The sequence below is a fragment of the Anomaloglossus baeobatrachus genome, chromosome 3 (assembly GCF_048569485.1).
Source record: "Anomaloglossus baeobatrachus isolate aAnoBae1 chromosome 3, aAnoBae1.hap1, whole genome shotgun sequence".
NCBI classification, from domain to species: domain Eukaryota; kingdom Metazoa; phylum Chordata; class Amphibia; order Anura; family Aromobatidae; genus Anomaloglossus; species Anomaloglossus baeobatrachus.
This window is the reverse complement of record NC_134355.1, coordinates 188,327,188-188,349,718: the sequence shown is the minus strand read 5'-3', so window position 1 is coordinate 188,349,718 and position 22,531 is coordinate 188,327,188. Positions and strand designations below refer to the sequence as shown.

Here is a 22,531-nt window from a genome sequence, read left to right as displayed (position 1 = left end):
TATGTATGTGTGTGTGTGTGTGTGTATATATCTATATATATATATATATATATATATATACATATCATTTTTTATTTTGTTTCTTGTGGAAAAGTAGTGAAACCTATACAAATTGGTTATCACCATATTTGTATTAGTGGGCAGAATAAAGTTAAAATGTCCGTTAAACTGCGCAATGTAGTCAGCCCCTGAACTTGCTATGATCCTTAGGACATAGGCCAAGATCAAGGTCTGTGACAGACTAAAACGTTGACCGTCCTTTTTATTGCCATATCCTGACTTACCAATAAAACGTTAAATTGAATATTCAAGTGGGTGCTGTGGTATTTTGCATAATTATACTGCATGGTGAAATTAAAAATGTAACTAAAAATAAGTTCAGGCCTCATATTTTTTATGTTCATACCTTAAAAGAAAATCAAAAATTATATATATATATATATATATATATATATATATATATATATATATAGATTACAAGAATCCATGCAAACAGAGAAATGGGGTGGGTCATACACAATCACCGCCCCACTTCAGAGCTACTCATAGAGTACATCAAAACCAGGAGAACAGAGTAAATATGCTTCAAAAGATGTCAAAAAAGTTTATTCACAAATCATTAGACATATATTAACAAATATATATAAAAATGGCACAAGGAGAGACAATGGTGTAAAAAAGGGCAATAACACCTGGGAGGCTGCACGACTGAAAAGAAATCAAATCGCCATCCCTCAGGCTAGTATGTGTCCAATACAACAAGAAAAAGCTCCAATGAGCTCACAATATCAAAGGCACAGCCAAATTAGTTGAATGAACACACCAACCTGAGCAAAGACTAAGAAAAAGGGAAGCAGTGAATCTACTGGGGAAACACATGCATCGGGCAGACCCCAGTATGTAGAAAGGCCCATACGGGTTCAAATTGCAAGGTAAAACCCCCTTTTTCTTAGTCTTTGCTCAGGTTGGTGTGTTCATAAATATAATTATATATATAATATGGGCTGAAAGTGCACACTCCCAGCTGCAATATGAGAGTTTTCACATCCAAATCGGAGAAAGGGTTTAGGAATCATAGCTCTGTAATGCATAGCCTCCTCTTTTTCAAGGGACCAAAAGTAATTGGACAAGAGACTCTAAGGGCTGCAATTAACTCTGAAGGCGTCTCCCTCGTTAACCTGTAATCAATGAAGTAGTTAAAAGGTCTGGGGTTGATTACAGGTGTGTGGTTTTGCATTTGGAAGCTGTTGCTGTGACCAGACAACATGCGGTCTAAGGAACTCTAAATTGAGGTGAAGCAGAACATCCTGAGGCTGAAAAAAAAGAAAAAATCCATCAGAGAGATAGCAGACATGCTTGGAGTAGCAAAATCAACAGTCGGGTACATTCTGAGAAAAAAGGAATTGACTGGTGAGCTTGGGAACTCAAAAAGGCCTGGGCGTCCACGGATGACAACAGTGGTGGATGATCGACGCATACTTTATTTGGTGAAGAAGAACCCGTTCACAACATCAACTGAAGTCCAGAACACTCTCAGTGAAGTAGGTGTATCTGTCTCTAAGTCAACAGTAAAGAGAAGACTCCATGAAAGTAAATACAAAGGGTTCACATCTAGATGCAAACCATATATCAATTCCAAAAATAGACAGGCCAGAGTTAAATTTGCTGAAAAACACCTCATGAAACCAGCTCAGTTCTGGAAAAGTATTCTATGGACAGATGAGACAAAGATCAACCTGTACCAGAATGATGGGAAGAAAAAAGTTTGGAGAAGAAAGGGAACGGCACATGATCCAAGGCACACCACATCCTCTGTAAAACATGGTGGAGGCAACGTGATGGCATGGGCATGCATGGCTTTCAATGGCACTGGGTCACTTGTGTTTATTGATGACATAACAGCAGACAAGAGTAGCCGGATGAATTCTGAAGTGTACCGGGATATACTTTCAGCTCAGATTCAGCCAAATGCCGCAAAGTTAATCGGACGGCGCTTCATAGTACAGATGGACAATGACTCCAAGCATTCAGCCAAAGCTACCCAGGAGTTCATGAGTGCAAAAAAGTGGAACATTCTGCAATGGCCAAGTCAATCACCAGATCTTAACCCAATTGAGCATGCATTTCACTTGCTCAAATCCAGACTTAAGACGGAAAGACCCACAAACAAGCAAGACCTGAAGGCTGCGGCTGTAAAGGCCTGGCAAAGCATTAAGAAGGAGGAAACCCAGCGTTTGGTGATGTCCATGGGTTCCAGACTTAAGGCAGTGATTGCCTCCAAAGGATTCGCAACAAAATATTGAAAATAAAAATATTTTGTTTGGGTTTGATTTATTTGTCCAATTACTTTTGACCTCCTAAAATGTGGAGTGTTTGTAAAGAAATGTGTACAATTCCTACAATTTCTATCAGATATTTTTGTTCAAACCTTCAAATTAAACGATACAATCTGCACTTGAATTCTGTTGTAGAGGTTTCATTTCAAATCCAATGTGGTGGCATGCAAAGCCCAACTCGCGAAAATTGTGTCACTGTCCAAATATTTCTGGACTTAACTGTATGTATATATATATATATATATATATATATATATACACAGTACAGACTAAAAGTTTGGACACACCTTCTCATCTCTAGAACAACTGTTAAGAGGAGACTTTGTGCAGCAGGCCTTCATGGTAAAATAGCTGCTAGGAAACCACTGCTAAGGACAGGCAACAAGCAGGAGAGACTTGTTTGGGCTAAAGAACACAAGGAATGGACATTAGACAAGTGGAAATTCTTTGCTTTGGTCTGATGAGTCCAACTTTGAGATCTTTGGATCCAACTACCGTGTCTTTGTAGAAAAGGTGAACGGATGGACTCTACATGGCTGGTTCCCACCGTGAAGCATTGAGGAGGAGGTGTGATGGCGTGGGGGTGCTTTGCTGGTGACACTGTTGGGGATTTATTCAAAATTGAAGGCATACAGAACCAGCATGCCTACCACAGCATCTTGCAGCAGCGTGCTATTCCATCCAGTTTGCGTTTAGTTGGACCATCATTTATTTTTCAACAGGACAATGACCCCAAACACACCGTCAGGCTGTAAAAGGGCTATTTGACCAAGAAGGAGAGTGATGGGGTGGTATGCCAGATGACCTGGTCTCCACAGTCACCAGACCTGAACCCAATCGAGATGGTTTGGGGTGAGCTGGACCGCAGAGTGAAGGCAAAAGGGCCAACAAGTGCTAAGCATCTCTGGGAACTCCTTCAAGACTGTTGGAAAACCATTTCCCGTGACTACCTTTTGAAGCTCATCAAGAGAATGCCAAGAGTGTGCAAAGTAGTAATGAAAGCAAAAGGTGGCTACTTTGAAGAACCTAGAATATAAGACATATTTTCAGTTGTTTCACACTTTTTTTAAGTATTTCATTTCACATGTTTTAATTCATAGTTTTGATGCATTCAATGTGAATCTACAATTTTCAGAGTCCTGAAAATAAAGAAAACTCTTTGAATGAGAAGGTGTGTCCAAACTTTTGTTCGTACTGTATATATATATATATATATATATATATATATATATATATATATATATATATATATACTCTTGTCCAGTAAAAAAAGCCCAGGCACAGCTTTGTCTATAAAAAACAGAAATTTATGGGAATTAAAGTCTTTTTATTGTTGGTGTTTATTTAAAACCTTTATACATATGGTATTGTTGTTATCATACTCACCCGCTAGATAAGGATAACATGTCAGTTATACCAATGGTGAATGATGTTATAAGCCTAGAACGCGCAACCATAGAAATCAACCATAGAAAACAAGTAATCTAGCAGGCCTGCGAGGCCCCATGTATGCGTTCTAGGGTTAAATAAGTGAATGAATAAAATAAATTCACATTTAAGTTTTTCATATATTTTGCATACTAAAGAGTGTAATGAAAATTGATTAAAAAGTTGCATAGACCACAAAATGAATCGAGTGAAAACTTCATTTTATCACATAAAAATAATCCCTCTCACAAAAGGAAAATTGTAAAATTTAACTATATTTTGACACACAAACAAGTGATTTTTGTGTAATAAAACTATATTCAGTATCAGTACAAAGTATGGACACACCTGCTCATACAATGGTTTTCCTTGCACTTGTAGAATGTGCAAATTGTAGAATCAGACTGAAGGTAGTAAAACCACTAAGGAACATACATCAAAAGAAGGAGTAAAGAAACAGACATGAAACAAACCAGAATACATGTTAGGGCGCAGTCACACAGTCGTATTACTTGGACGACAATCACATTGCAATTCTTGGACTGACTGGTGGCTCTCCTGAGCCAAGTGTAACATGTGCATAGAAATGCATGTTGTCACGCTCGGGTCAGGAGAGCCACCGCTGAGTCTGAGCATTGCAATGCAATCGTTGTCTGAATTATACAGCCATCTGACTGCACCCTTAAATTTTAGATTGCTCAAAGCTCACCATCCTTTTACTCTGATGGCAACTTTAAACACCCTTAGCATTTTCTCAAGCAGCTCTATTAAGTAGTCACCTGGAATGGCTTGCCAACAGTCTTGATGGCATTTCCAGTGGTGCTGAGCACTTGGTGACTGGTTTGCCTTTGCTTTATGGTTCAACTCATCCCAAACCATTTTAATTGGGTTAAGGTTAGTTGACTGTAGAGGTAGTTACCTGATGTAGCACTAAATCCTTCCCCTTCTTGGTCACATAGCCCTATATAATCTGGAGGGTTTTTGGGGGTTATTGTTCTGTTCAAACACAAATGATAGTCCCAGTAAGTGAATCCCAGATTGGATGGCATTTTGTTACAGAATACTGTGGTAGATATACCGTGTACATCTGCCAACAGTGTCACCAGCAAAGCACCCTCACAACATCACACCTTCATGTTTCACGGTGAGCACCATGCATGTAGAAAAAAATCTGCTTACTTTTTGTGCATCTCACAAAGACATGATGGTTGGTACCAAAGATCTCAAATTTTGGCTAATCAGATTACATATCTAGTTACTAGTCCTTGTGTAGCTTGACCCAAACATGACTCTTCTGGTTTGTGATCCTCAGTAGTGTCTTCTTTGCAGCATTTCAACCAAAAGAAGCCTGCTTCTCACATTCTACTCTGGACAGTTAACATGTCTGTTATTTGAAGTTTGTGCATCATTTTATGAGGGCTGTTATTTGAGTAACTGTCAACTTGCAGTTTCTAAGGATGGCAACTTTTATGAACTTCCCCTGCTCAGCAGAAGACACTCTTGGTGTTCCTTTCCTGAGGCAGTTTTCATGAGTTTCATCATGACCATTAATGGTTTTCATGACTGCACTTGAGGATACTGTAAACATTCAAGCAATTTTCAAGATTAACCAACCTTCATGTCTTAAAGTGATGGACTGTTGTTTTTCTTTACTTAGGGTACCGTCTCACTAAATGACGTACCAGTGATTCCGACCACGACACGACCTTGTCAGGATCGCTTGTACGTCACTACAGGGTCGCTAGTGAGCTGTCAAACAGTCAGATCTTCCCAACGACGTAGCAACGATATGGCGGTCGCTGGGACCCTGTCACATAGCACGATTCAAATCTTGATTAGTAACATAGGTGTGCATCTACATTGCCTTTTCCGCGCCCCCTCTGCTCCGATTGGTGGTTGTAACTACGTTGTGACTGGGCGGCCTTGCCTTTAGAGAAGACAACATAATAGCGCTTCCCGATGCAGAATGGACTGTATTACGATCTGCTGCTACATGCGGTCCGGGACAAGTGAATTTAGCCCTCTGATGTGTACTGCAATCTACAAGCCAGAACAGAGGATGGAAGCGGCCAATCCAAACACAGTAGCAATCACCAATTGGAACAGAGAGGGCGCGGAAAACAACGAAGATGCACGCCTACGTGAGTCGCGAATGAGGTGTTGGGTAAGCTGTCAAACACACCGATGCGTGCGTCCCTGTGGGAGCCAGACAACCAAAAAATGAACCAGAATAGTGTGTAACGATCAGCGATTTCACAGCAGGGGCCAGGTCGCTGTTTAGTATCACACACAGCGAGATCGCTGATGAGGTCATTGGTACATCACAAAACCTGTGACTCAGCAGCGATCTCGCTAATGATCTCACTATGTGAGAAGTACCCCTTAGTTGAATGGCCATTGTCTTATTCTGACATAGAACAGTTGTGGAATGGGGTTTAGCATTGTATCACCTGTGTATTAACACTGCCTCTGCAAAACACACTTGACGAAAGCAAATGAAGGCCAGTGATTCCACAAATGCCCTCTTGGCAAGTCATACCTTTTCTTCGGAAGCCATCCCAGATGACCACCGGATGAAGCTGCTTGGGAGATTGCCAAGGGGTTAGGCGGGCTTTACACGTTGCGACATCGCTAGCATTGGCTAGCGATGTCCAGCGCGATAGTACCCGCCCCCGTCACACGTGCGATATGTGGTGATTGCTGCCGTAGCGAACATTATCGCTACGGCAGCTTCACACGCACATACCTGCTCGACGACGTCACTGTGACTGCCGAACTATCCCTCCTTCAAGGGGGAGGTGCGTTCATCGTCACCGCGACGTCACTAATCAGCCGGCCAATAGAAGCGGAGGGGCGGAGATGAGCGGGACATAACATCCCGCCCACCTTCTCCCTTCCGCATTGCCGTCGGGACGCAGGTAAGGAGATGTTTGTCGCTCCTGCGGGTTTACACACAGCGATGTGTGCTGCCGCAGGTGCGACAAACAACATCGTACCTGCGGTCGACCCGACATTATGAAAATGAACGACGCTACACAGATCACCGTGACCCCGACGATATTTCGGAAGCGATGTCGCAACATGTAAAGCCCCCCTTAAAGTTGTCCTCATTGTTTAAGGACTAACAAGTGTTTCTTTACTCTTTGTTTCCATGTGTGTTCCTTCATGGTTCTGCTGTCCTCAGTTTGAATTTACAATGAGCACATTCCAATAAGAATAAGGAAAACTGTTATATGAACAGGTGTGTCCAAATGTTTGACTGGTACTGTATTTTTGGTATTGCCAAGTATTCACACTGACCTGCAGAATAAAGTTAACCCTTTATTTATGCAGAACGTTGATTAGTGTAAAATGTAAAAAAAAAAGAACAGCTGAATTGCTATTTCGTTTATATTTTTCCCTTAAAGAGTTAATAAAAGTTTGTTAATAAGTTTTATATTCACTAAAATGTTTTGGGTTTTTTTGTGAAAAATGTCAATCTTATTGTTGCTATGATTTGTGCCTCCGCAGGTTACTCTTCATACAGGCCTGGAGGTGCCAACAATCTTCAGGCAGACCAAGGCTATCACTAACCTTTAAGTTTTGGCGCATCATTTCATGGGCTACTCTTTTATAACTGGCTTTTACCACTACAATTGTAACAGTCAATATTTGCTAAAAATGATAACATGTAAGTCAGCAGGGAAGCAAAGTGTGGGGTAAACAATAATCCATCTTGCAAATAAATAATCGTAAACTATGTAGCAATTATTTCCATTCTCTAGAAAGCAAACTAGACTTTGCTGTTTAAATGTTCTGTGCTACATGAAATAAGACAAAATCCAAATCTGCGAGTTTATTGAATCACATCCAGGGATTAATGGAGATGGATTTTTAGACATATGTATTCTGGTAAGAAGAGGGTGCTTATACCTGCCTCAGGATCACACCACGTAGTTGCATTTCGTCTCTATTTACTTTTGGCTTAACCTCTCCATTTTCTTATTATTGTTAGCAGGTTTGTTTTACATTCAGTATGATAGTTTTGTCATTTTTAACTCTATTTTTTTACTTATCTGTACATTATTAGATTTTTGATCCTTACTTGATTTTGTTGTATCCCTGAATGGTCATGTTCTAAATGGTTAATTGTAATCACGCTATGTATAACAGAATATGTTGGGTAAAACTAATGGTTTGTGTAGTTTGTGAAAAATTATGTATTGTATATGTGTATTTAAATGCAGCCTTTGGTGCTAAACTGTATTATGAGATCCATATACTATGGTCTAAATGTGGCCTGAAAGACGAAGAATGATTCCAGGTCATGGAGGAGCTGATCTGTCTTACAGGCATTGTTGGATACAGGGTGATTTACTACAGTAGTGTAAAGTTGGCCATAGACTTTAGAGTTTGTCGGCCCTCTCATTCAATCATCTGGTTATTGAGTAGACCCCACGAACAACAAACCAAATGGATGTTGACGTGTGCTGAGGTCAGCCAATGGCTCAATGCATATACGAGTGCCTCCAAACAAGCAGTGGTCGTTGATATACTGTACCTGGCCTGTCAAAAGTGCACTTGCTTATTTCAATGACTGATCATCATCAGCCGGGAAGCTCAAGAACAGCAAATGCTATAACACGAATAGCTGAAATTGTCAATCTGTCCACTTTTTTTTTCCTTCAGCAGAAATCTGTTGGGTGCTGGACTCTTTTGTGTTAAATATCGAAATTAATATTTAGCTGAACTTTGTATCATTTGCTTCAGTCAGTTTTCATCTAATGTCTATGGCCAGTTTAAGTCTTTACAGGGTTAATGAAACCTTTCATGAATAATTCAAAGCGGTGAGTTGGGTTCATTGATGTGAGAGCTGTTTAAGTGCTAATCTAGGGTCTGTAAATATATACAGTATTTTACTATGATCTTTGACTAAATATGTGGACAGTTTCATTTGTGTTCTAAACATTAACCAATTATTATGTGCCCGAAGGATTAACACGAAGTTTATTTAATATACATTTATATGTGTTAATGATTTCAGGATAAAAACACCACATTTTCCTATTTTGCCTTTTACCAAAAATGCTGTATTAATTTATGTACTATATTGCGCATCCTGCTCTAAAAAAATAATTAAATTCATTGAAAAAAATATAAACTCCCCCCCCAGAAATGAACTATCAATGGTTGATAATCATAAGGCTGATGAGTAGTGATGAGTGAGCACTATCATGCTCGGGTGCTCAGTACTCGTATTTACTAGTAATGAGCAAGCACAACCATGTTCAGGTGCTCGAAACTCGTAATGATGAGCGGGCACTATCATGCTCGGGTGCTCTGTATTCGTAATGACTAGTGATCAGCAAGTTCTACCATGCTCAGGTGCTCGGTACTCGTAACGATTAGTGATGAGCGAGCACTACCATGCTCAGTACTCGTTAAGAGCAGTTGGTGCTCAGATGGGTGTGACTCATGTACTGAGTATAATAGAAGTCAATGGGGTACTCAAGCATTTTTCCAAAAGATTTCTTGGAAAAATGCTTGAGTTCCCCATTGACTTCCATTGCAACATTGCTTGTTGCAAGTACCGAGCACCCGAGCATGGTAGTGCTTGCTCATCACTAGTCGTTACAAATATTGACCATCCGAACATGGTAGTGCTCGCTCATCACTAGTCATTATGTGTACTGAGCACCCAAGCATGATAGTGCTCACTCATCACTAGTCGTTACGAGTACCGAGCACCCGAGCATGGTAGTGCTCACTCATCACTACTCATAATGTTTGGTTAGATTTAGCCATCTCACTGCATGTGCTACTCTATCAGCTCATTCTCTAGTAGTCATGGCTTCTTCATCTCTTTTAGCAGATCCCCTATAATTATATGTTGTAGCCCTGGAATACTGCTTTTATTATTTTTTTTTGTATTTCGGGTGACCTATGGAGATTTCAGAGACTGAGCAGTGTAAATTTTAGAGTAGGTATATATGTGTATGGAGACTTGGATGAAAACTCCTTAAAGTGTTATCAAAACATCCTGTTTAGAAATGTGAAAATATCTGACTAATTTCTTTGCTAAATTATGAACAGCTAAAGGCAGCCTGTGAAAAAAAAATTTGGGACACTGGCCTGCGAGAACCCAAAGGTTCAGTGTTGTCATAGGGACACTGTGCCTTATATATCACACTCTTTAGGTTGTTGCTCTCATCAAAATATTAATAATTCAGAATTCATATTTTACGCAAAGTTAAATTAGTGTTCTGATTGGTTTTCTTAGGCAGGTTTGCCTTATATTAAAGCGGTTTGTCCAGTACTTTCATATTGATGGCCTATCCTTAGGATAGGTCATCAATGTCAGATTAGTGGGATTGAAACACCCTGCACCCCTGCCGATCAGCTGTTCCCTTTATGATCAGTTGCGAGCTGGACAGCATAGCTCCGTCATCTGTGTAGTGACTGCCCGACCATGGCAACTATACAGTTGACAGAGTGTTGCATTTCCCCAACTGATCACATTTGACCACCACCAACACTGAGAACAGCTGATTGGCAGGGGTGTTGGGTGATGCACCACAACCGATCTAATACTAATGACCAGGGGTGTAACTACAATAGGTGCAGGGGTTACATTCGCACCCAGGCCCTAGAGCCAAAGGAACCAACATAATCTATTTGGCTTATATGTAAGTAACAATGCTATTAAAGACTTGCAAGAAATGGGAGCCCCATTGGATCTTTTGCATTGGGGCCCAAGTTACACCACTGCTGATGATTTATCCTATGGAAAGGCTATTAATATAAAAGTACTGGTCAACCCCATTGGAGAACTTTTAAAGGCTAGCTGTCACTGAATATTTATACCATGGTGTTATTGTGAATTCTAATATTTTTCTAAACATGCCTCTATTAAAACCCCTGTTAAACTAAGCAGGAAAAAATAAGTTTGCAAAATGGTATGTGCAACACACCAGGGGCATCTGGGCAGTATGTTGGTTTGGGGACAGACATGGTGTCTTGACTCTTACCATGCCCATTTGGTATTGATATCCTGCTGTTTGTGTAAAGTCAGTGCTAGTTGTGTTGAACGGCATATTAATCAAGAAAGAATTGTGGTGTGAGCTAACAAAAAGGGTAATGTGACTCTCAGTGCCCAGTACTCCTGGTAATTCATGTGCATTTTTGATACTTCTTTACATTGAGCATTAATGAAACAAAAAATTTAAAAGGAGCCTATTTAGAAAAATGTTAAAAAAGCAACACCATGTAAAAATCTATTGACTTGTTGCCTTTAGGGGACATGGTTCTCCTTTAAATTTTTCTTTTTATTATCTGCCCAATATACATAATATTTTTTGGATATGAGCCAATGCAATGAAAAAATGTAAGGGAGGCAATTTAACAATGCCAGGATGTACAGATCCAACAGTACGATACCAGAAATGTCCAAGAGTGCAAAAAAAAAAAAAAGTTGTCAAGCATCCATGTAGATGGAGAAGGTACAAACGAAGCTCAGACCAGCAGCTAATCACAGCATGTATCAGCGTACAGGAGAGGTCTTTTATCATTTCACAAAGCCGATACGTGGTGTGACATGCCTCTGGTCAATAAAGAGCTCGTTTTGCTCTTTCTCTATCTGGCCACAAATTGCTTGCTGTGCTGACTATTCAATTTTTTACCAGCTTACTAATCTGTTTCATAGGTGAGTTCTCAGAATGGGACCCCACTTATGATGCCCACATGGCCTCCAAAAGAAAATGGACAAGGTGTTACCTTTGGAAAATATCCCTCTTAAGACGGAAATAAAGAAGAGCTATGAATGTTTGGATTAGGTCTATTGCCAAGTGAAAAATGCAATTTTTTGAGATTAGGTCTATTGCAGAGTGAAAAATTGCAATTTGTTTGGAATAGGTCTATTGCTGAGGGAAAAATTGCAATTTGTTTGGATTAGGTCTATTTCCAAGGGAAAAACTGCATTTTTTTTCTCTTTCAAAATATGAATAAAGGTTTAATTAATAAGGATCATAATTAATCTAACAATAATTTGGATTAAACTATCAAAATTGTTAATTGTTAGTTGCAGTATTTCAGATCTATCAATATGTTAAGTGGATAGATACTATTTCTTCATATTTTACCCAATATTGTAAATATATATTTGAATTATTTAAAGTGTTACTAGCCTATTTTAATTTTAGTAGCCCTAATAAGTAATATGAAGTTGTGATTTTTATTTTTAAGCCAATAAATTGCATTATAATATGCGTAGCAGCAAAAAGCGAAGGGGTTTTCCAGACTTATGATAATGATGACCATCAGATTGTGGGGGTGCAGGGAGTCAAATCCTCACCAATCAGCTGTTTTCAGCTTCGTAAATATAGTCAAACAGCAGCTCTGTTCATTTTGTCCATTTGGCTGCCATGGGAGCTGAAAGCACCTAATAGGTTTGGTACCAGGTGTTGGACGACCACCAATCTGATATAATTTACATTCATAAGATTTGGTCATCATACCTGGGAAAACTCCATTAATATTGACAAAAATATATGTCTACTTGTGTGATGGAACACATTACATGAATATAATGTACCATCCTTTTATTTTATTTGGCGTTGTATATAGTCCGCACTTCCGAGGTGTCCTCACTAAGGGAACACATATCACTTTTACCACTGTGAGACATAGTTCCTGGGACATTGTCGATCATGATACAACACCATTCCATTTTTTTTCTAACATATAACTTGAAGAGGCCTCTCTGTGATTATTTTACTACTGCATGGGACGTGGCTTCTTTTGCAAAAATCCAAACAAAAAATGTATTTCTTTTATTTTAATAAAATTGATTTTTTACGATTGGAGAGGCACCAAAAAAAGAGGACTGATATTTTTTGTATTTTGTAAGCATGAGAACCCTCTCCCATTTAAGTGGGACCCTTCTCCGTCAATGCCTTACCATTAAATCTGTTGAAGTGAAACTTTCCTTTGGTGTTTGTAAATGTAGAACCAGTAGTATATGCGAGATATCTTGTGTCACTGTTTTTTAAGTACGTCACATTGTACATATTTACCAGTCATTTTTCCTTGTCCCATTATGGCCACGTTAGGATCCCATGTGACAGAAGAAAATGCCATGGTACCTAAATAAGATACGGCATATCATACATTTATTCCCCATGAAATAATAATGATGCAGCATTTTTCTTAGAACTCAGCACTATACCATTCCTCATTTTTACTAGTAAATTGACCATTTGGTGTTACCCTTTCTTTGTCGATAGGTTGTGTCCCAAAATTCCCTGACACCACTAGCCTGATTGGGCCTTGCCATATATTTCCTGGAAAAATGAGGTTAGGTTCAGTTGGTTGAATTGAAAATCGGGCCAATGCAATGCGGACCGGCATCATTTTTAATAAAATTAGTAATCAATAATAATTTTATTTATATAGCAATTTTATTGCATGATTTCTCTGGTCCGTAAAACAGCTAAAGTAGTGCATGCTGTGATTTATCTCATGCAGAACATCGGTCCAGGTGGAACATCAGCCATGTGCACTGGCACACTGGGTATAATGGGTCCACAGACAGCACAGTGCAGTTCTAGGAAAACATGCATCAAAAAAAAATTACTTTATAGTGAATGCAAATATTAGAGGGGTTGTCCAAGCTTGGGTTGAAGTCTGCAGTGACTCTGTGACTGCAGACTTGTCAATCCTCATAGCATGCATTGTGCTCGCTGTCAAGGTTCATTGGTGCCAGGAGCGAGTGACTGCAAGTATATAATTTTCATACATGTGGTCTAGTGCAGAATAGACATGTGTGACCTTATTCAATACTGTGTTTCCCCGAAAATAAGACAGGCTCTTATTATTTTTTGCTGCAAAAGATGCACTAGGACTTATGTTCAGGGGATGGCTTATATTTCCCGTAAACAACAATCCACATTTATTCTTGAACAAAAAATAATAATCAACATTTATTCAAATATAATCCTGTCATCACATTCTGGAACATCAACATTTTGTGTTAATCCTATCACTGATTCAGATGCACATTTTCTTATCTGATCTGCTATTTTCATGGTACAGAACCAGTCCTACAGTGGGGGGTACATACCATATAAACAAAGGTTAAAATTACCTGCTTACATTTCTTATTCTCTATGTACTGCTAAGTTTACCCTCAAAAGAAAGCAGACACCCCTAAAAGAATCATACTTACCAGACCTCAAACAATTAAAGTTGGCAAGTGAATGGGCTCTCACATACAAATTTGCGTCGCTGTCAGGTAGCCTTGAGATCTACAGTGGTCGGCTCCCCTGGTGACTGGAAACAGCATCCCTTGCTCGGAGTGATATTGGTACCTAATCTGTTAGTGAAAGCTGCAGTACAATGCAGCTGAAATGGTCAGAGACCTGACAGTGACACAGATCTCTGTGTGAGAGCCCATCCACCATCGGCACTTGCCAACTGTAATTGTTTGGGGTCTGGTAAGCGTGATTTTTGGGGGGGATCTGCTTTGTTTGATGAAGAGTCCTGCTGTATTCTTTAATTTTTCTAGCTGCTTGGATACTTCCTTATGGAACTGCAATTAGGGCTTATTTTTGAAGTAGGGCTTATATTTTAAGCATGCTCAAAAAAGCTCCCAGAATCATAGTACCGTATATACTGGCGTATAAGACGACTTTTTACCCCCTTAAAATAATGGCTACAGTGGGGGGTCGTCTTATACGCCGGATATACGGGGGGGGTGTGTGTGTATATATATATGTACACTGCAGCGTCCAGGGGAGGTGGGGGCAGCAGCTCTGGAGCACAGGGGAACGCTGCGGGCTGCAGCCTTTGATCTCCTGCACCCGCTCATATAATATGCACAGCCGCTGTCCATCTCCAATGGTGCTGAAATCGCACGCAGTGAGGGGCTGGGGCAGCGGTGCATATTCTATGAGCCTGCGTCCCCCTGTGATGGCACATGCCCACCCCTGTGTTAGATTTGGCCCCCAGGCTGCTGCTCATTCTAAAATAAAAAAGCTTTACTTACCCCTGCAGCGTTTCTCCCCGTGTCCCTGCTTCCACTGTGATCGGGCAGGCAGAGAGCTCAGCCTGCTGTGCCGATCACATGACCGCACTGAGAACCAGGAAGTGGAAGAACAGAAGCACGGAGCCAGACAGGAGGGAGCTCAGCGCTGGAGGAGATAAGGAAAGAGGGTTTTATTTTACTTTGGGCAGCAGCCTAGGGGCCATATCTGACACAGGGGGACTTGTGCGATCTATATAGGGGCCATGGGCAGCACTATGGGGGCGATATCTAACACAGGGGGACTTGTGCGATCTATAGGGACCATGGGCAGCACTATGGGGGAGATATCTAACACAGGGGGACTTGTGCGATCTATAGGGACCATGGGCAGCACTATGGGGGAGATATCTAACACAGGGGGACTTGTGCGATCTATAAGGACCATGGGCAGCACTATGGGGGAGATATCTAACACAGGGGGACTTGTGCGATCTATAGGGACCATGGGCAGCACTATGGGGGCGATATATAACACAGGGGTCTTGTGCGATCTATATAGGAGCCATGGGCAGCACTATGGGGGCGATATCTAACACAGGGGGACTTGTGCGATCTATAGGGACCATGGGCAGCACTATGGGGGCGATATATAACACAGGGGGACTTGTGCGATCTATATAGGAGCCATGGGCAGCACTATGGGGGCGATATCTAACACAGGGGGACTTGTGCGATCTATAGGGACCATGGGCAGCACTATGGGGGCGATATATAACACAGGGGGACTTGTGCGATCTATATAAGAGCCATGGGCAGCACTATGGGGGCGATATCTAACAGGGGGACTTGTGCGATCTATAGGGACCATGAGCAGCACTATGGGGGCGATATATAACACAGGGGGACTTGTGCGATCTATATAGGAGCCATGGGCAGCACTATGGGGGCGATAACTAACACAGGGGGACTTGTGCGATCTATAGGGGCCATGGGCAGCACTATGGGGGCGATATCTAACACAGGGGGACTTGTGCGATCTATAGGGGCCATGGGCAGCAGCATGGGGGCGTTATCTAACACGGGAACGTGTGCAATCCATAGGGGACCATAGGCAGCACAGGGGAACGTGTGCCATCACAAGGGGGCTATATTCAATATAAGGGGGCCATATCCAGATTAAGGGGGCTAATTTTAGGATGGGGGGCTATGAGGGACATATACCCTATATGATTTGTTAGAGGGACACTGGCATTATAAGATGGACCCCATTTAACATTAAAAAAAAAAAATTCTCTTTTCCTTCACCAAATTTGGGGGTGCGTCTTATAATCAGGTGCGTCTTATAAAGCGAAAAATACGGTATATATCACACAGCAGGGGTCGGGAACCTATGGCTCGCGAGCCAGATATGGCTCTTTTGATGGCCGTATCTGGCTCGCAGACAGGGCTCCTACCTGTCTATGGGCAAATGCCGGGGCCCTGGAGAGCCGGGGGGGCCCACTCGGCCTCGTCAGTTCTCCTGTCCCTTGGCCGGGGCCCACTCGCCTTTATAGTTCTGCTGCCCCGGCCGAGTTCCGGGGACCGCAGTCCTCGGCAGCAATCTGCGGCGCCGTCACTTTAAGGCGCGCAGACATCCTGTTTTGAATTTCATCTGTGGGCGGAGCTACCGCCTTCTCAGTCCCACAGATGAAGGAGGCGAGCTTCTGTCCGGCGCTGTGTGGGCCCCCTCTCCACCGTGACCTAATCGGGTAAATGCCCTCCCCGCCTCCCCATTATGGGCCCCGGTGAGCTGCTTCTAACCCCCCAGATGTATGCCCTGCCAATCCCCCCCCCCCCGCCGATGCCGCGGGTGCTGTACCCGCCGAGCCGTGGGTGCAGGCCCCACAGAGCAGCAGAGTTGTGTGTATTTGTCTGTATGTAGCAGAGTTGTATGTGTTTGTCTGTATGTAGCAGAGTTGTATGTGTTTGTCTGTATGTAGCAGAGTTGTGTGTTTGTCTGTATGTAGCAGAGTTGTATGTGTTTGTCTGTATGTAGCAGAGTTGTATGTGTTTGTCTGTATGTAGCAGAGTTGTGTGTGTTTGTCTGTTTGTAGCAGAGTTGTGTGTGTTTGTCTGTTTGTAGCAGAGTTGTGTGTGTCTGTTTGTAGCAGAGTGTAGTACCATTGTTTCAGTCCAGTTGTGGCTTTATACAGCAGGGAGGAGCATTCCTTGCTGTACTAAGTGAACATTGGAGCGATTGATCTGTCAATGGCCCTTTAAAAACATATTGTACGGCTCTCGCGGAATTAAAATTAACATGTTGCAATCAAAGCAGACTTTTTTTCATTTGGGAGCGGGGTAGTCTTATACAGTGAGTATATCCCAAATTCTATATTTTTAGGGCAGAAGTTGGGGGTCGTCTTATACGCCCAGTCGTCTTATACGCCGGCATATACGGTAGGTCTTATTTTTGGGGAAGCAGGGTACAAGTGAATTGAGCAAGGCTGGACATGCCTAATTGGAATGGGGCCAGGATACGTAAATCACCTGCATCCAGCACCGGAGAATCCTAACAGCATGCACACTGCGTGTTGTGAGGATTCACAAGTCTGCAATCTCATAGCATGCAAACTTTAACCCCAAGTCTGGACAACCCCTTTAACTAAAACAAACCTGTTATACAGACACTTAGACAGAGACAATTAAGATTTTCAAAGATTTTAGGGATCACATAGTAGAGTCACATGCATGTTCTAGTGCTGCTTTTATTTTATAAGTGATTATGAAGCATGGAAGATGGTCATAATTGTTGGCAAGATATAAAAAGGATAAGTTATTCAATCTTGTAGTCAATTCTCAGACAATGTTTTTCTCTTTAAGGGTGCTCGCTTCTTATTTCCCATACCATCTGGAGTAAAACCACAAAACATATATCCAGCCCTGCACCTGTTTTTTCTTAAAGAGAATCTCTTCCCCATGGCTGATTTATTAACTTAAACCATAGTGTTTCACGTCAGCTGGATTGCTGTAGTTTGAAAAGGAAGAAGTATTTAGGAGAAATTTAGGGATTTATCATTTGACAATAAAAACTGGATACATTTTTAAATGGTTTGTCCACTGCCCAGCCTCCCAGCTGCCTGATTCCTTGGTGGGCAGGTGCTTATGATTGAGTGACAGTTCAGGTTAGCAGCATGGTCACACTGTAGGTCTGGACTGTGTGACTTCTGAAGCTGCTATATGGAGTAGCCTTGCCTCTGCTGCAGTAGAACAGTGAGATTGAAGCTGGCTAGGATCTGGGCCACCTTCAGTGCAGTGTTCACAAGTTCGCTAAGAGGAGCTTGTAAGCACTCTGCATGTTTGGCCACTGCTGCAAGGCTTTGGTAACAAGCAGAAAATAATACAATTAGAAAGGCAGATATTGTGAGAACGGTGTGGGATTTTAATTAAGTCAATAGCAAAATTGCTTGTTTTTGCAAGAAAAATACAACAATTTCTATCCAAAGAGATAGGAATAATGATTTAATTAAATACCTTAAACTTAGCGAAACTGATGTACTTACTTTGAAAATCTGTTTCATAATAGATTTATATTTATTTTTGAATGTCAGTAACCCCCAATTTTTTTAAATGAGCAATAGACTAGAAAAGTTTCTAATTTCTGTGTAATTGATGAGCTAAGCGCAATCTGTGCCCCACCAATCTAATTGAGAAGCTTTATAATAGAAAGAAGGTCAGCACTAACATCTTGGGTGATATTCAGTTGTGTGGTGAACAATTATTGAGAGAATTCAAATTCTGCAGATTTATCAAAAGGTAGATTTATCATACTATGTGGTGAGTGCCAAACAGCTGTTTATTTTTTTTGAATGGTTGACAGGTAGCCAAAAAAGACAGTATGCAGCAGGCAATTAACCAGCCAGCTATACAGTATATTGCTCTTTTTGTCTACATCTTGACCATGCAAAGAAAATTACCAGCTATTTTATCCTACACTGGAGATCAAATTAGAGAACACACTATCTCCTAAATGTTAAGGTCATTGTTTCGTCCTATGTGATTATATCCTAACATGAGTAAATTAGCAGCATTTTAAGCTTATTTCATAAATTGAATTGATTTTAAAGCACATCATAAAAATGTAAATGAGATAAATGAAAAAGAACACTAATCAAAATTAGAGAACACTTTCAGATATCTGCAAGTTATTGGTGTAAGGCTATGTGCGCACTAGAAAGTGCCTTTTTTTAAGAAAAAAATGGACACTTTTAAAGAATCCCGCACCCGTGGTAAAAACATGCACCAAAACCTCAACAAAATCCGCATGCGGTTTTACCGCGGTTTGCCGCGAATTTTGTGCAGATTTGCCGCGGATTTTCTGCTAGTTGGTCCCCGCAGATTTTTACCATTATCTATGGCAAAAACCGCAGGTACCTGCGGAAAAGAAGTGATATGCTCATTAATTCCGCAGCAGAAAATCCGCAGGTAAATCCGCCGGTATAAAAAAACGCACTGTGCGCACAGCATTTTTTAAAACCCATAGGATTTGCTGGAGAATGACTGCAGCAATGTTAGACACATTTTCTGCAGCAAATCCGTGGCAAATCTGCAGCAAAATCCTCTGTAAATCCGCAGCGTGCGCACAGGGCATTAATCTGGCACCTGGTGCTAATTTCCTTAATTATCTGACAAACCCTATGTAACTGGCAAACTAACTTTCCAGTTTAGACTGACTTTGCCCTAACTGGCTAGTCACTCTCGAAAGACAAATGAAAGAGAGGACAGAATAATTGTTTCATCACTGCAGCTGAAACTGTTTGGCAATTGAGCACTGAACAGGGTAAGGATCTGTCTCGTCATACAGTGTCACAACGTTTAATAGCATTTGGACTGAAATCCCACTCTGCAGTGACCAAACCTCTCATTAGCAGAAAGAATCAAAAGGCTAGACTCACCTTTGGTGAGGAGCATGTTGTGTAGACAGAGGAAAAAAGTGTCCATAGTTAATTTTAGTGATGAAAGCAAGTTTAATTTATTTGGGTCTGATGGGAAACATGTTTGTCAACAAACTGGAAAAGACTGAACCCAAAGTATGTCAAGAAGGCAATGAAAGGTGGTGGGGGAAGTGTCATGGTTTGGGAAATGTTTTCTGCAGCAGGAGTTGGACCTCTCATACAGCTGCATGGCAGAGTGAATGCAAGTGTGTATCAGAGCCTTCTTCAACTACATGTGGTTCCTTACTTGCATTCATCACTCAATCAGCCAGCAATTGTTATGCAGGACAATGCCCCCTGTCACACCGCAAAATGGGTAAAGCAGTTCCTTGAAACAGAAAACATTGGATCAATAAAATGGCCAGCCCATAGTCCTGATCTAAACGCAATAGAAAACCTCTGGAAAATCCTTGGTGACAAAGTTATGGCCAAGAAACCCACAACAGTCAAAGAACTGTGGAAGAGACTGAAAAAGAGTGGACCAAAATCACACCAGAGCAGTGTGAGAGACTAGTGATGTGGCCGTAGATGTGCGGATGTCATTCAAAGCAAAGGCCTGTACACTTCCAACTGATTGGTGACTGTTGCCTTCATAAAATTTAGTTAGAATCTTTCTCTGTGCTACAGTCATTGTTGTTCTCTAATTATGATCATTAAAAATGTAATTGTTCTAGTGGCATGGTGTACAAAAACAAACCTTCAAATGTTGATTAATGTAGATTACATTATTTCTGATCAAAGCAAGTAATCATATATTGTTCTCTATTTTTGATCTCCAGTGTACTACTTGGTGAGTGCTAGTTTACTTTTTGATACATTATAATTGAGAACTTCCTTCAGGCTCACTAATGATGAATGAGCGTGCTTAGCACTGCTCGTTACCCTATGGGGCATTAGGATGATAGGGATTTCCCCAGCTGAATGCAGGGACTCCTCATTTAGCTGGACTCTTAAGCCCGCTACACACGCTTCAATATATCTCACAATCCGTCGTTGGGGTCAAGTTGTAAGTGACGCACATCCGGCATCGTTTGTGACGTATCTGCGTGTGACAGCTACATGCGATCAGGATTGAACGCAAAACCGTTGATCGCAAACACATCGTATCATTCTCTAGAATTGAGCGTTTTGTTGCAAGAACCTAGTGAATTGTAACGTGTGACATCCCTCATACGATTTTGTTGTCTGATGCTATGTGCGCAGGTGTGCGCTCTGCACCGCAGCGTAAAAAAGGTCTGCTTCAGAGCGCAGCTGAAAAGCTGCGTTCTGAAGCGCCTCACAATGTCTGTCATGCACTAATCTCTGTCAGTCCGTCACTATCTCTGTCCCTCACTCTCAGTCCATGTCAGTCTATCCCCCTCTCTCATATACTCACCAATCCCCGATCCCCGGCGCTGCACGGCATTCACACTGCTCCGGCGGCTTTTACTGTTTTGAAAAAGCCGGCCGCCCATTAAACAATCTCCTATTCCCTGCTTTCCCCGCCCACCGGCGCCTATGATTGGTTACAGTGAGACACGCCCCCACTCTGAGTGACAGGTGTCACACTGCACCCAATCACAGCAGCCGGTGGGCGTGTCTATACTGTGTAGTGAAATAAATAATTAAATAATTTAAAAAAACGGCGTGCGGTTCCCCCCATTTTTAAAACCAGCCAGATAAAGCCATACGGCTGAAGGCTGGTATTCTCAGGATGGGGAGCTCCACGTTATGGGGAGCCCCCCACCCTAACAATATCAGCCAACAGCCGCCCAGAATTGCCGCATACATTATATGCGACAGTTCTGGGACTGTACCCGGCTCTTCCCGATTTGCCCTGGTGCGTTGGCAAATCGGGGTAATAAGGAGTTATTGGCAGCCCATAGCTGCCAATAAGTCCTAGATTAATCATGTCAGGCGTCTATGAGACACCTTCCATGATTAATCTGTAAGTTACAGTAAATAAACACACACACCCGAAAAAATCCTTTATTAGAAATAAAAACACACACATATACCCTGGTTCACCACTTTAATCAGCCCCAAAAAGCCCTCCTTGTCCGGCGTAATCCAGGATGATCCAGCGTCGCTTCCACCGCAGCTGCATGGAGGTGACCGGAGCCGCAGCAGACACAGCCGCTCCGGTCACCTCCATGCAGCAAATGAACACAGCCGCGCGATCAGCTGAGCTATCACTGAGGTTACCCGCGGCCACCGGTGGATGCAGCGGTGGCCGCGGGTAACCTCAGTGACAGCAGCTGATCGCACGGCTGTGTTCATTTGCTGCATGGAGGTGACCGGAGCGGCTGTGTCTGCTGCGGCTCCGGTCACCTCCATGCAGCTGCGGTGGAAGCGACGCTGGATCATCCTGGATTACGCCGGACTAGGAGGGCTTTTTGGGGCTGATTAAAGTGGTGAACCAGGGTATATGTGTGTGTTTTTATTTCTAATAAAGGATTTTTTCGGGTGTGTGTGTTTATTTACTGTAACTTACAGATTAATCATGGAAGGTGTCTCATAGACGCCTGACATGATTAATCTAGGACTTATTGGCAGCTATGGGCTGCCAATAACTCCTTATTACCCCGATTTGCCAACGCACCAGGGTAAATCGGGAAGAGCCGGGTACAGTCCCAGAACTGTCGCATATAATGTATGCGGCAATTCTGGGCGGCTGTTGGCTGATATTGTTAGGGTGGGGGGCTCCCCATAACGTGGAGCTCCCCATCCTGAGAATACCAGCCTTCAGCCGTATGGCTTTATCTGGCTGGTTTTAAAAATGGGGGGAACCGCACGCCGTTTTTTTTAATTATTTAATT

General features: G+C 41.9%; 1 protein-coding gene across 4 annotated transcripts in view; it reads left to right on the top strand.

Annotated features, from left to right (window-relative positions):
- The window catches only part of TRIM67 (tripartite motif containing 67), a 168,690-nt gene extending 152,769 nt beyond the window's left edge, over positions 1–15,921 (top strand). For all 4 annotated transcript variants that reach the window (XM_075339643.1, XM_075339641.1, XM_075339642.1 and 1 more), the window contains exon 10: positions 7,275–15,921. In XM_075339643.1, coding sequence (XP_075195758.1) covers positions 7,275–7,343 — 69 coding nt within the window. In that variant the 3' untranslated portion in view covers positions 7,344–15,921. The remainder of the gene's footprint in view (positions 1–7,274) is intronic.
- Positions 15,922–22,531: the final 6,610 nt, after the last annotated feature.